Raw genomic sequence first — 14923 nt, forward strand, 5'->3', positions numbered from 1 at the left:
TGGAGGGAGTGGGAGTGATGCAAGGATGGAGGGAGTGGGAGTGATGGATGGATAGAGGGAGCGGGAGTGATGGAAGGATGGAGGGAGTGGGAGTGATGCAAGGATGGAGGGAGCGGGAGTTAAGGAAGGATGGAGGGAGTTGGGGAGCGTGATGTAGGAGGGAAGGATAAGAATGGAGCATGATGGAAGGAGACAGGAGGGGGGATGAAGGTCGGTGGAGGTGAAAGCAGTGATGTAGGGGTGGACAGATGGAGTCAGGGATGGAGTTGTGGAGTGAGAGATGTAGTGAGTGATGTAGGAAGAGGGAGGAGAAAGTGATGGAGGGCGAGAGATGTAAGGGGGGATATAGGCGGTATGGAGTGATGGGGTGAGTCATAGAGTCATAGAGTGCGCAATGGAGAGAATGAGGCATGCATGCATGCAGGGATGGAATTAGTGACAGAGGGAGTATGGAGATAACGAGCCGAATGGCTCACAGGGCGATACCTAATAAATGAACTAATAAATAAATGAACTTGAACTTGAACGAGCGATGGAGTAAGAGGGAGGTGAGGATGAAGGAGGGAGTCAAGGGGCTGACAGGGCCTCTACCTACCGTCGGGATGAAGGGAGTGATGTTGTGACAGTGATGGAGAGATGCAGTGATGGGACAAGACTAGTGATGGACGGAATGCGCGACAGAGTGAGAGCGACGGGAGTGATGTCGGAGGGAGGGAGGGGGAGTGGAGCGAGGTTGAGGATGTAGGGGGAGGGAGGGAGCGAGGATTGGGGTGCTGCTAACCCTATAAAGGCGCGTGCAGGACGCACGCTGCGCTCATTAAACTCCTCACCTCCATCGCCACGCGCACGGGACCGAGCGCTTCCACACAGACACTGAGAGAGAGACACAGACACACACACATAGCTCAGATATCCCTGGGTAATACCGTCACCATTCGCCATATAAAGATTGCTTGCTCCATCAACTCGCTCCGCTTCGCTAGAACACTCGTGCAGTTTCGCGGATTCGAGTCTCGCGTGGCTGCGAGGCTCATCCCGCGGCTCGAGATCGGTGGGCGAGCGAGCGAGCTGGTGGTGGTGAGCTGGTGGTGAGCTGGTGGTGAGCTGGTGGTGAGCTGGTGGTGAGCTGGTGGTGAGCTGCTCTCGTTGTTGCACGTCGCTTTGCGGTGCTGATAACCACGAGGAGACAGCGCGCATCACGCTGCGTGCTGCCCAGGTCTGGCACGGGATTGTCAACTGCGCTCCCTCCTCGTCCTCCTCGTCCTCGTCATCCTCCTCCTGCTCACCGCTCAGGTGAGTTGCTGCTCCGCGCATTCCATCGCTCGCCGGAACAGGAGGGAAGGCGTCTTCACAATTCTGTTATTGTTGTTATTGTTGTTGTGATTACCGGCGAAGCGTCACGGTACTCAAATTGTAAATGTCGTAGTGGGCTTACTCTTCAACACACAGCCGGTGTACTGAACCAGTCACTCGTTGTCACATTTTGTTTACGTGACAAGCCTTACTAATTGGCTGTGTCGGGTGGTGATGGGTTAACGACACATTCATATTAACGCGATCTAACCCAAAAAAACCGTTACGGATAATATTGGTCGCGAAAGCCGATCGTGTTCAACTCGCGAACAGCTCGCAGCACACACACATACATCTGTGTGTGTGTGTTATCAGCTAAGAAAACAATACATACACACACTCAACACTTCGCCAATAACGAGTTTGAAGATGGGACCAACACCACGCCCGACCGCCTTTGTCTCCCCGGTGCTGATGTTTAACATACCACACCAGGTACTTATTTAAGGGCCAGTTGAAATGTTTCTTACTAATTTGGTCGTGAGCAGGAAATAGAACTGAGGTCGGCGTACACGGAGCGCATTGTGCTAAACACGACGAAGATCCCCCGTGTAGCCTTAGCAGACTGTTGGGGCAAGTGCTGTTAACAAGCGGCACCTATGAAGGCCGACACGGCACACGAGGGGAGTTGGTGGCCAACACTACGCCCGGCCGCCTTTGTCTCCCTAGGTTGATTCAGCCTCAACATGTACGTTCGAGGCGTAGTCACCCTCGGATCACAGATAATTAAATCGTCATTGGTGTTGGCCATGAGCGGGAATCGAACTCGTGTCGCCGGATTCGTGGCATACACAAATACAACGAAAGAAATACATACACACAGACACATGCCGTGTCAATGGTATTACAAAGACACATGACAGGTGGCAATACAAACGTGTTAAAATATCTTCCTGAAGGAGACCACTCAGCCGAAACATCGATAATTTTCCTTAGAGCAGCCCGAATTAAAAGCACATAATTTGTATGCGTACTGTATAAAACCACCAAAGGCCAGCACATTCGTCAATAGCACGGCCCTGAAAGATTCGGCTTCGCAGCGCAGAGAGAGGAGAGTGTGCAGAGTGATTCACAGTTCATAATCCGCTTCAGTTACATCCGTCAGGGCCGTCCATTGTGGGGGGGGGGGGGGTACGGGGCCCGGGGCAACCCCCCACCGCGTGGGCCCTCTGCGCCCTCAGACTACCCCCCAAGTCTTACTTCTAACACCGTGACGTCGAAGCGCGGGGCCCCCCATAGCGCGGGGCCTGGGGCGGTCGTCCCCTAGGGTACGGCTCTGACACAGATGGTTACTGCCTGTACCCGAGTGTAGGGTGGGCTTGTATGCCCACGCAACTGTGAAAGCCTAGCAGGCGACGTTTCGGGCAAAGGCCCTTCACCTGTGTGCGAGGCATTGTTCATTGTCGAGGCATTGTGAATTGTGCACCACCGCCAAAGGAGTCTCACGACAACACGTGCAGCGTCTATGTGTGTGCTCGACAAGTCACGGAGAACATGCATTCACATCGACATGAATGATACATCATCGCTGCTTCAGCTATTGCGCAAAGCGTAATTAATGCATTTAAGATCATTTAATTACTCTAGCCTGTAGCCACTTCATAACCGCATCTGAGTTTTAATTTGCAGCGATGTTGTATTGATAAAAGTACCGATTGATGGCTTACACGCGCCTTTAGACGAATATCTCATCACCTGCGTGGAACAGACAGAATATAATGCATGACAATGTGTGGCCCTTCAACCCACTGCTGGATGAACGCCTCCGCATCCCGCGTCCGTCCCGGGTGTTTTCTGACCATACTTCACCATGCGCTGGTCCAGTGCAGGTCGGTGCAGGAAATGAGTGACCAGCAGCGGCTATTGGCTGTGGGGTTGGGGCGAGTCGATCTCAAATGCGGGCGGCCGGGTCGCGTTATTAGCGCCAGTGCGTTAACCACTGCGCCACCACTCCCCCCCCATCCCACGTTTAAACTTCTTTCGCACCGCGCGGAGGCAGCCGCGCCTCATCGGAGGTGCGAAGCAATTATGACGTGCGCGCCGTGGAGCCGTGTTCACACGCCGCTGTGGTTTGCATGCTGCACGTGGTGGTGGTGGTGGTGAGCACGCAGTGTCGCAGCGTGCGCGCTGAGCCCGGCAAACCAATGACGCGCATCAGCGCTCGACGGCGTTCTGATGATTCATTATTCAGGCACGGTCAAGACAACTCCCAATTCCGAGCGCGGCGGCGTAAGAGAGGAGGCGATTCATCCAGCGGTGGATTGACAAAGGCCTGTCAATGTATAATACGGTAGTAGTAGTAGTAATTGTGCTTCGTGCATTGTCTTCCAAGCTGTCAGACCGGCGTGGGAAGAGTAGGCCAAATACCCTCTATATGGGTTCTCTGGAGCTCCCTCTCGTGGAGCCTCTTTGGCCAGCAGTGGCGAGAGCATGTCATTGATTAATTGTAGGGCCGAGCCTTTTACGCGAAATCTGAGTTATAATTTTGGGAACTACGTCTCTGCCTCAACAGGCACAGACAAAGATCCCCCCCCCCCCGTGTAGCCCTTACAGACTGTTGCGGCAAGTGCTGTTAGCGAGCACGAGGGGGTGGGTGGCCAGGCCCACGCCTGCACGGCTGCCTTTGTTTACTCAGTGGCGATGTTTCATAATCGCACCGGGTTTAAGGCTAAGTCGACCTAGGGGTCGGCCTAGGGGTCGCCTCAGCCTCACCTACAAACGTGCATTCGCGGGGTGCACGCGCTGGATTACGAATGACAAACGCACACAACAGAAGCGTTGCTTTCCACACGCGAGCTCATTATGCATGCATGGGGCTGAGAGTGCAAAGCAGCCAGGTGTATGTACGAGTCTGATCTGAAGAGGATGTCCTAGGCGACCGCATCTGAATACATATGGATGACTGCGACTCGGTGACCGCTGTAAATTCTAATGATGTTCTAGAAGGTTCAGGAAGGGCTGTGACATTCGCCACGCGTTCTTGTCGAGGACGTGCCGACCAACTTCAGGCGAACTGGAGCGTTCCCAACAACAGTCGCGGTTCTTCTTGGTTCTTTCGGTAAAGTCACGTAGAAGGGAAATAATAAAATAATAAGAAAAAAATATAATAAAATACAATTCTCACGACGTTTCGGCCACAACGCAAGCAGCCGTCCTCAGGTGAAGAACAGGGTTGTCGGAAAGACAGCGTCTGAATGAACACCACCAAGCTTGGCAGCGTATATTTAATAAAACATAATAAAATTCTATTTTATAATGTTTTATTTTTATTATTTTATCATTTCCCTTCTAAGTGACTTTACCGAAAGAACCAAGAAGACGAATCCCTGCAAGTCACGAAAGTTTTAAATCGAAATTTAGTCGCGGTTCTATTTAGACCAATGCCTGGGGTCGGTGAGCGTCGGGGCACGAAGTTCCCCATCGACTCCACGGGGCTCAGCGCCCTTCGACTCCACGAGACTCGCTGTGGGCGCGCCAGCTCGAGGAGAGCGACGCGCGAGACGACACAATGCGGATCACGGCGGCAGTGTGCGACTGTGCAGCGCTTGGTCGATCCACTGCTAGACGGGTTGGCCTCGCCGCGTCGCGTCGGTCACGGTGGTTGGTTGTTTGGCCATACTCCACCACGCTGGTCATTTTAGAACCCGGTTTAAAAGCATTTTTGTTTTAGAAAATGTGTCCTGCTGCGTTGGCTTTGGTGAATACGCACCAAAAACAACAACAACAACAACACATTCACCATTGGAACCTCATTTGCCAGTAAAAAAATATATGATAATTGTTTTTTTACCCTTCCATCTGGCAACAAAACTGACACCTTTTTTACAAGGAGTCATGTTTGCATAGACCACAATACCTGCAGTTTGCATTATGACTGTACATGACTGCAGGTATTGTGGTCTATGCAAACATGACTCCTTGTAAAAAAGGTGTCAGTTTTGTTGCCAGATGGAAGGGTAAAAAAACAATTATCAACAACGCATTCGTCAATAACACTGCGACGCTTCTGATAAATATATTTATATGATCGGCAATATTTCGGGCCATTGACCGAAACGTCGCCTATTATATATTTCCGACCCCAATTGGGTGGCGTTGTTATTGTCACGTGTGCCGATTTGACGAGGGGCGACTGAAAGCCAAATGCTTGAATCTGGGCGGTGGCAGCGGTTCCCCGCTCTGGGTCCTCGCCGCTGCCTCGGGTCTCGGGCAACTCAGCGGCTGCTCCGCTGGCCCCGTGGTGCGTCCTGTACGGCTCATCTCGTCGTGCGCGTCTCTCTCTCTCTTGTGGGGAGCGGTGGCGCAACGGTTAGCGCGCTGCGCTCGCAAACCCGGCGACCCGAGTTCCATTCCCGTTCACGGCCACCAACACCATTGACGGCGATTATCTGAGCCGGTCCTGGGCCTCCGCTAGGTCGACTCGGCCTCAGATGAGTACTTGGTGCTGTGTGTAGTAAACATCGCCACCGGGGAGACGCAAGCGGCCAGCCAGCTGAGCGTGGTGTTGCCCCCCCCTCCCCATTCGTGTGCCGCGCCGGCATTCATGGGTTGCTCCTGGCGAAACAGCAGCCTGGCTAAGGCTACACGAGACGATACTTTTAGGTTTTTTCGGTAAAGTCACGTAGGTAAAAAAATTAAATTAAAATTAATAAAAAATAATAATATAAATAAAATAAAATAATTGTATTAATTTTAATTTTCTTTTTTTACCTACGTGACTTTACCGAAAAAACGAAAGCTTAAAATCTAGAATTACACGAGGTGATCTTTGTCTCTGTGTCTCCCAGACATCAGCTCGTCGAGAGCCCTAAACCGAAGGCTCGAGCAAGGCGAGAGAGGAGTGGGGGGGCCGTCATGATGAGCCTGGCGCCGTCGCGCGAGCCGTCGGCCGGCGTGCCCGCGAAGAACGCCTACCGCATGGTGGTGCTGGGCGCCTCCAAGGTCGGCAAGACGGCGCTCGTGTCGCGCTTCCTGCTCGGCCGCTTCGAGGACGCCTACACCCCCACCATCGAGGACTTCCACCGCAAGCTCTACCGCATCCGCGGGGAGCTCTATCAGCTGGACATCCTCGACACGTCCGGGAACCATCCCTTCCCGGCCATGCGCCGCCTCTGCCTACTCACAGGTACGGCGTGGGGTGGAGACTCGAGGCGCTGCTCTTCCTCTCTCTCTCCTCTTTCCCGATGGGGTTTTTTTCGGGTGGTTGCCGCGCGTTGTCCGACGTTTCGGCGTGCTGCCGGCAAAGTTTCGCTCCACGCGCTGGGAGCTCAAGTAGGAATCAGCCGATAGAGAGAGGGATCCTGGATGTGATGTGCCGGGTGTGGAGATAAATCGTGGCTTAGGTCCCGAGTTGCGCCTCCCCAACAAGATAGCCACCCACTAATACAAGGCCACGAATACAAGCCCTGCCACCGACCCTAACTAAGTATTCAACCAGTCACTTACCCTCCCACTGACCATAATCAACTCAATCTTAATTTTGGAGCTTTCGTAACCAACTCGCCTACCAGCCACTAGCCCTGCCACCCATCACAACGAGGGAGGGAGGGAGGCAGGGAAGGGGAGTGCATGGGTCAGGATGTACACAAAGTGGTCCTCGCTTCACCGTCGCCAGACCTCGCGGCGGCATCATTACGACGCAGAGACTCAGTCACAGCTCATTCCCCGGGTGCCTTCGTGAGCCGGGCGACCCTGCGGGAACTGCTCAACGTGCGAGCTACTCATGAAGGGGACTTTGATTCGGCCGCGGCCGCGTGAGACGGAGACGCCCCAATGAAGCGGTGGTGGCGGCGCGGGGGCGATTTGAAATTTGGACGCCTCCCAAGCGCGAGAGGCGTTGGATCGGCTGCTCGCTCAGAAAATAAAAATGGGAAAATTTTTCGCCTCTCGTTCGTGCGGTGGTCGCAAATTGAAACGAGGACCATTTGCATAACGCGAAGTCGTGCATTATCACAGCGGTTTTAATCAAATGTGAATTTACATATTTGTTAAAGGTGTCTGAGCTGCTCAGCTGTTGCAGGCTCAGAACACTGAACCAGCACGGACACAATCATGGGTCTCAGCCACCGGTCATTAAACTGGATTCTCAGGTGTAGAGAGTTGATTGTCTTGGCCTGATGATTTTCTTCAATTAATTTAGCAACATTACCAGCTCTGACAAAACTAGACTTCAGTTTGACATACAGCAGCAGCAACAACAGCAACACACACGTTTGCAGGGCATTCATTGGTGAGCCCCTAGTGTGGATAAAAATGTCTGTGATGAGACTTCAAAAGTAGATCTGTGACATCATCCTGCGGGGGGCAGGGGGGGTCATTCTCAAACACGGGGTGATGCACTGCGAGCTGCAGCAATCCAAATGTAAATCTCTCCACCCACTCCTGCCCCCCCCTCCCCACTGCCACCAACCACGCGGCCGGCAAACCCCAACGGACTGTGAAGGCAGAGCGAGAGTGCGCAGAGACCAACATGTGAAGAGAGCAACATCGCACTCGCCACACCGGAGTGCCCGGGTCACATCGCTGGGGCTGAATCGTGGACTCGAACCCATTGGGCTGATGATGACGATGGCGGTGGTGGTGGTGATGACGATGGTGATGGTGGTGGTGATGATGACGATGGTGTCGCGCCGTGATGGATCGCTGGAACAAAATGTCCCTTGGCTAAGAGACCTCTAAGCGGAGTGACAGCCACCACACCTTGAACGCGGTTTCATCTCAGCAAACAGCACGCACCTTGGGGTCAGCTGACTTGGATGCAACCAGGGGTACTGACACAGATGCGCTGCTGCTGCTGCCTGGAATACATTTTTTTAAATACCACAGTTGCGACTCCTTGAGTTGGTGGTCTAGACAAGGCTGCGCGTCGTCACGTGCCGGGGATGGGTCACGGTCAAACTCTCCGGGAGCTGTTGACTGTGGATAGAGTTCGCGCTCAGTTCACAGGGCGGCCGGTGAGAGTGAGGCTCCGTGAGCATCCATCAGCATCGCAGAAACAGAGAACAACTTCACCTCTCGATCTGGCCAAACAAACAACAAACATCTAAACAGGAAGGTGCAGGTGGGGGTGTGTCGGGGCAGTATGACACGCGCACCCTACGCTACTTGTACACCCGTTGTTTTCCTCCTGATTTAGTTTTTTTCAAAACTCAGATTTGCCAGCTTCTCCGTGTCAGCGCGCCAACCACCGCGCCACCGCTCCACCACTGCCGCCGCCTCTCTCATAGGTTGCGCGCTTAAAGCCTCTCACCGGACGGTCCAATCCGCATTTATCGAGGGTAACTGGGGTGACTCGGGGTAGCCGCTCGTCGTATTTTTGCAGCGTCCTTATTTACGCATTATTCATATTCACGCATAATTCATATTTACACATTATTCATATGTCACGTGTTGTTTGTGACGGACACGCGAGCGGGTCGGCTGCCCGCGGAGCACAACGGCGGCCAGAGGCGAAACCCGGGAGGGTACCGAGAGACGGGGGCGGCCGCCCCGGGCCCCGCGATTTGGGGGATGGGGGGGTTAGGGGAGTGGGATTGGGGGGGGTTGGGGGGAAGTGGGTTTGGGGGGGGGGTTGGGGGGAGTGGGTTGGGGGGGGGGTGCCCGCGCTTTCGACGTCACGGCGTCAGATGTCATTCTTCTCATGGAGTTTGAAGGCTTCAGTGGGGGGGGGGGGGGGTCCACGCGGTGGGGGTTTGCCCCCATGGACAGCCCTGGCGAGGTGGGCGGCACAATACAGAGGCCGTGCTGCGACCTTGAACTCCGAATTGTTATTCAAGTGGAGCCGCGCCTCTGATGATGCTGCTGCTGCTGCGGTTTCGCAAAGCAGCAGAGAGGGAGGGGGTGGAGGACGTCCCGCGGCTCGCCACGAACGGCGAGTGGCTTGGCCGGCTCACTGCCGCCGCCGCTGCTGCTGCTGCCCCGGTGGAATCGGACTCGTTCCTGTTCATAGTTCCCTCTCTAAAGAGGAACTGCTGATCAATGTGCTGTTACCAGATCACCGTCTGTCCGTGTAGGAGTCGCGTGGGTGTCACGCGAGGGAGAGGCTGGTGTGTGGAACGAGAATCATGTAACTCAGTCGGAGGCGAGGGGGGGGGGGCGAGGTGCGTGCGTGTGAGTGTGTAAACGTCGCCACTGGGGAGACAAAGGCGGCCGGGCATGGTTGCTTTGCCACCCATCCCGCCACGTGCGCGTCGACCTTCATAGGCGCTCGCTAACAGCACTTGCCCTAACAGTCTGCCGAGGCTACACGAGGCATCTTTGTCTTTGCATGACCTGCAGCCACTCGTCATGACCAGTCCCCGTGCGCCACCCCTGTCCCCCTGTCCCCCTCCCTGTCCCCAGGCGACCTGTTCGTGGTCGTCTTCAGCCTCGACAGCCGCGCCTCCTTCGAGGAGGCCAAGCAGCTGCGGCTGCAGATCCTCGAGACGAAGGCGTGCCTCAAGGCCAAGCGGCGCGCGCTCGCCCACGACGCGTGCCGCCCGCTCGTGCTGTGCGGCAACAAGGGCGACCGCGGCGACGCGTGCCGCGAGGTGCCGCGGCGCGAGGCCGAGGAGCTGGTGGAGGGCGACGTCGCCGGCAGCGCCTACTTCGAGATCTCGGCCAAGCGCAACACCGGCGTCGACGAGATGTTCCAGGCGCTGTTCGCGCTCGCGGGGCTGCCCGGCGAGATGAGCCCCGCGCTGCACCGCAAGCTGTCGGTGAGCTACTGCGAGCTGCTGGCGCGCAAGTCGCTGCTGCAGAGGCGCAAGGGGCGCAGGCGGCCGGCGGCGAGGGAGGGCGGCGGGCCGGAGGAGCGGCCGAGCCGCGTGGAGGAGGAGGAGGCGTGCGGAGCGATCACGCCGTTCGCCCGGCGGCCGAGCGTCAACAGCGACCTCATGTACATCCGCGAGAAGGCGCTGGGGAACCCGCGCGATCGCTGCGTCGTCCAGTGACGTCGTCTTCGTATTCGCGTGCCGTGACGTTTGCCAGTGGAGGAGGAGGAGGGGACGGGGGGTGGTTCTTTCTCACTGGTTGGTACCGGGGTACTGATGTGTGGGCTGGGTGGGCTGGGTGGGTGGGTGGGTACAAGGGAATGTGTATTGGTTTTTCGTAAACACAAAACAAATTCTGGATAAATGTTGCGTTTTTAACTTTCTCAATTTAGAGAAGAAAACTTAAAAAAAAAGAGTCCTCTCCTTTGGTTATTTTTACTTGCGTGAGTGAGCGTGCGCCTGTCACCTCGTGTTCGAGCTGCGTGCATGGGGGTCGGCGAGCGGAGACCGCGGGAGACACCGACGCCACCCTCGAGCACCGCGTGGTGGGCAAACAAACAAACATCACTCGGCTCTGCGCTGGCAGGAATAAGATGACGAAGCTACAGCCGGGGGCTCCGATCACGAACAGTAAACGTCCCGTGGCAGAGGACGGCTCGGACACAACGACACTCCTCAACCAAGACGCAAGACGGACAGAGAGAATGCACGAAGAGCGTCTTCAGAGAGAGAACGCGGTTTTTTTGTAAACGTTGATAATAACTTTGGCAGAGAGGCTGCAGTCAGAGCTTGTTGTGAGAAAACGAAGCGACTTTGGCCCAGGCCACACAGGGTGAATATTATCGAGCGTGTCTTCTGTCCGAACTGCTGATGGGCTCCGACCAGCGGTCTCAAGGGGTCGTGGTGAGACAAGTCGAGCGATGTGACGCACGGGCGGGGAGTTTCAGCCGCAAAAGGCAACGAGTTGCCGCTGGACTGGAGCGTAACCGCTTTGTCCGGGTTTCATCAAACCCCAGTGGAGCAGGCTTTGGGCTTTAACGCCATGAGCGGCAGAGATCTGGAGAGGCAGGGGAACGAGAAGATGGATGCGCCTCCTGATCACTCCTTCGCCCTCCACCTCCAGCCCTCTCGCTCCACATAGACACACACACGCACAGATGTACACAACAACAACAGTGACAACAGCTGCCACGTGCCACTCAGTGGCAGTGACGCCACCGCGGCGTTTGTCCCAGGCGAGGTGCGCTTAGAGGCCACGAGATGCCGTGCTTAAGGCTCCCTGGCAGCTGGTCACGGGACACCCCCAGGTGTTACGGGTTAACCGACTGCGATGATTGGCGGATGCGCCACCTCTGCTCTACCCACGGCGTCACCTTGAGCTGTCGTCGTTGTTGTGAGCAACATCAACAACACAGGCACACGTGGCGCTCTGCCAGTTTTGTGAAATGTAACACTGGCGATGGTTGCACCCAAGACCGTTTTCCAGACAAGGCTGTAGAGATTTTGTTATTTTTCATTTCCCGAACGTGGCGCCACTGTGATTTGCCTCATCGCCGGCGCTCACAGTGGCATCTAAACTAAAAACGAAACTATTTTTTACTTTAGCAGGTAAAGTCCACGGAGCTATTTCGCTCTTTTTTCAGAAGCGACCTGACTATCACAAATGATGGCTCAACGAAATTGGCAACCAAATAACTCTTGAAGGCGTGATGTTGATTCTAAATATGGAGGGGAAAAAACCGGAGGACCACGGGGAGAGAGAGACGCAAACTCCAAATATATATAGCAGCAGGCGCCAGGGTCGGGATCGAACCCACGACCTCCTGTATACCAGGCGAGGTAGTCAACATCTCCTAGCCGCTTTGTCTAAAGCGCTTAAACGAATGTGCCGCAACCCGCGGAGTCTTCAAGCGGCGAGGCAGAACGGCGCCACCACCACCATCATCACCACCACCACCACCATCATCACCACCACCACCACCATCATCATCACCACCACCATCATTACCACCACCACCACCATCATCATCACCACCACCATCATTACCACCACCACCACCACCACCACCATCAACCACCACCACCACCACCATCGCTCTCGCCGCACGAGCTTCACCGGTGGCATTGGACCAGCCGCGCAGCTGAAAGTGTCCACTTTCTACTCTGTATCACAAGTTGTGTTGTTGTTGCTGCTGTTCGTTGTTGTTTGTTGTTGTTGCTGCGTGTGTTAATGCGTGCGGCGGGGGAGAGTTCACCGCATCACCCGTTCGCGGCAAGCGCGCACCGTTTGTCCGGAGCAGGGGCCGGCAACCAAAACGACAAGAAGAGGCGGTTTTTGTTCGAATTCGCTCAAAGCAACAACAACTAAAACCCAACCTCAACAGTTCAAGTGCGTCCGCAATGCGGCGCGTGTGGCGAACCCGAGCCTGCGGTGGCTCTCTGAGTAGAGGACCGTCAGGACGCAGCAGAGCGGCTCCTTGAGGAGAGCCCTGGAGCAGAGAGCCCTGTAGCAGAGAGCCCTGTAGCAGAGAGCCCTGGAGCAGAGAGCCCTGGAGCAGAGAGCCCTGGAGCAGAGAGCCCTGGAGCAGAGAGCCCTGGAGCAGAGAGCCCTGGAGCAGAGAGCCCTGGAGCAGAGAGCCCTGGAGCAGAGAGCCCTGGAGCAGAGAGCCCTGGAGCAGAGAGCCCTGGAGCAGAGAGCCCTGGAGCAGAGAGCCCTGGAGCAGAGAGCGTTGGAGCAGAGAGCCCTGGAGCAGAGAGCCCTGGAGCAGAGAGCCCGCGGGGCTGCTGGGCCGGCGGCGTCGCACGCGGCGAGCCGTACGCGTGAACGCGCACCGGGAGCGCCACGTCAACCTCCTGGCTTCAGGGGGGTTCGGCCTACTCCCTCTGCGTGTGGAGTGCTTCGCCGTGGCGTCGCAGCCGTCGGCGATTGCTGCCGAGTGGAGCTGTTAGCCACCGCGATGAATCTAGAAGGCCAATCGTAAACGAAGTGTAACAACCTCCATCCATGTCCCATGGCCCAAGGCCGATGCTGCAGCGGTGATCGCTCGATGGACAACAGCCGCGTCGAAGCCACTCGCTCAACGTGGGCGTGCTCCACATTGGCAACTGGCAACTGGGGCAGGGGCACTTCGTGCTGTCGCTTTGGCATTCATCCGTGCACGTTGTGACATTAAGCGCGGGGCCGCGTAGGTCAGCGGCTCGCTTGTGTTGTACCGGTGACATTTAAAAGGGGCTATGTTGGCGCGTCAACAAGAACATTTGCTTCTGCTAACATTGTCCACATAGCTCTGTGTAAATGTGAGCTCTCGCAACCGCGCGAGACGGAACGAACACACGCACGATGGCAAGGTGGTCGCGAGCAACGCCTCTTATTTTCGGGTCTCTTTGGTGGGTCACAAACTCTTTTAAAGAGGCCGGATCAGTGTGGCGTGCGTGTCCTTGTTTACTCTGGTGTTGGCCACCAATCCTCTGCAGCATTTGCCCCAACAGTCTGTTAGAGGCTATACCAGGGATCTTTGTCTTTGTTTACTTATGGGGAGCGGTAATGTAGTGGTTAGCGCGCTGCACTACGAACCCGGCGACCCGAGTTCAATTCCCGCTCGCTCACGACCAACATCAGTGATAATTATCTGAACGGGTCCTGGGCCTCCCCTAGCTCGACTCGGCCTCAAAACGCGTACCTGGTGCGATGTGTAAACATCGCCACTTGGGAGACAAAGGCGGCTGGGCGGGCGTGGCGCTGGCCACCCACGCCCTCATGTGCCGCTCCGGCCTTCATAGGTGCTCGCTAACAGCACTTGCCCCGAACAGGTTGGTTAGGCTATACGGAGGATCTTTGTCTTTGTGTTCACTCTGGGGAGGGGCGATGCGGCGTTTTTCGCACTGCGCCACGACGCCGGCGACACGATTTAGTGTCAATCGTGGCCACGGTGGACATCTGAACCGGCCCTGGGGCTCCCCTAGATTGACTCAGCCGTAAATGACTTCCTGGTGCAGCCCGTAAACATCAGCAGCACTGTGGGGAGAGAGCGGTGGCCGTGACGGCCTTCACAGGTGCTCGCCAACAGCACTTGCCCCAACAGGCCTCATGCATGGCTGTCAACCCCTTGTCAGGGCCCGACCTTATTACAGAACATTTCAGACCTGATTGGTCACCCCGTGCCCCTTATAAATCTCAAAGTTCATCCGACAAAGTCCCATCATCACGAGGGAGCAACACAAACTAATGGTCCAAACAAAGGTTGCCCTATTAAAACGGCTGTGCGCCGTATGGACCTGAAAACTCAATTTCCCTGTACAATAATACGGAGTGACCCGGTATGTGTTAACAGCTATGATTACGGGATATCCTCACGTTGTTGTTGATGTACAAACATATGCTTATCTTATCGATATTGTTATATTATTGCTCCAGCTATTACCGCTTGCCTTCTGATGTTACCCACAGCCCCAAATTGAAGTCGGTTAGTACTGGCACTGAAACATTGCAACAGTGCAGAGTCCCGAGAATGTATTTAGCCAGCAAAGCCTCGCCGAGTCTCAGTGAGACCAGACCAGACGTGTTTCTCCGTCAGCCCACGGTCTATCAACACTGCAGTGTTTTTGTAATAAAGTTCAGCACAATACCGACAGATTTTAGTATACTGTGTTGTATATTTCTGCCATCACAATTCCTGCCATCAGAACACGGGTGCCATTTCCTGGACTGCTCAGGTCAAACCTGCACAGGTGGCAACTTCAGTCTACAGACCCCTTTTTTATCAGGAACGTCCTGATTCGTTTCGCACAATGATGGCGTGGGGGGGGTGACGATCGATGCT

At 55.4% G+C, this 14923-nt stretch overlaps 1 protein-coding gene across 1 annotated transcript; it reads left to right on the top strand.

Moving 5' to 3' along the window:
* Nucleotides 1-835: 835 nt before the first annotated feature.
* On the top strand, nt 836-10341 carry LOC144730203 (GTP-binding protein Rhes-like). The gene is made up of 3 exons (XM_078610818.1): nt 836-1293; nt 6141-6478; nt 9694-10341. Exons 2-3 carry the CDS (start codon nt 6208-6210, stop codon nt 10281-10283), a joined length of 861 nt encoding a protein of 286 aa, XP_078466944.1. The 5' UTR covers nt 836-1293; nt 6141-6207; the 3' UTR covers nt 10284-10341.
* The last annotated feature ends 4582 nt before the right edge of the window (nt 10342-14923 follow it).

Source organism: Lampetra planeri, chromosome 35, assembly GCF_965212315.1.
Source record: "Lampetra planeri chromosome 35, kcLamPlan1.2.h2, whole genome shotgun sequence".
Classification (NCBI taxonomy): Eukaryota; Metazoa; Chordata; class Hyperoartia; order Petromyzontiformes; family Petromyzontidae; genus Lampetra; species Lampetra planeri.

Excerpts from the sequence above, each read along its gene's own strand:
- LOC144730203 (XM_078610818.1), top strand. The coding sequence starts at position 6,208 with ATGATGAGCCTGGCGCCGTCGCGCGAGCCGTCGGCCGGCGTGCCCGCG. Across the intron at positions 6,479-9,693 it reads CCGCCTCTGCCTACTCACAG|GCGACCTGTTCGTGGTCGTC; the intron begins GTACGGCGTGGG and ends CCCTGTCCCCAG.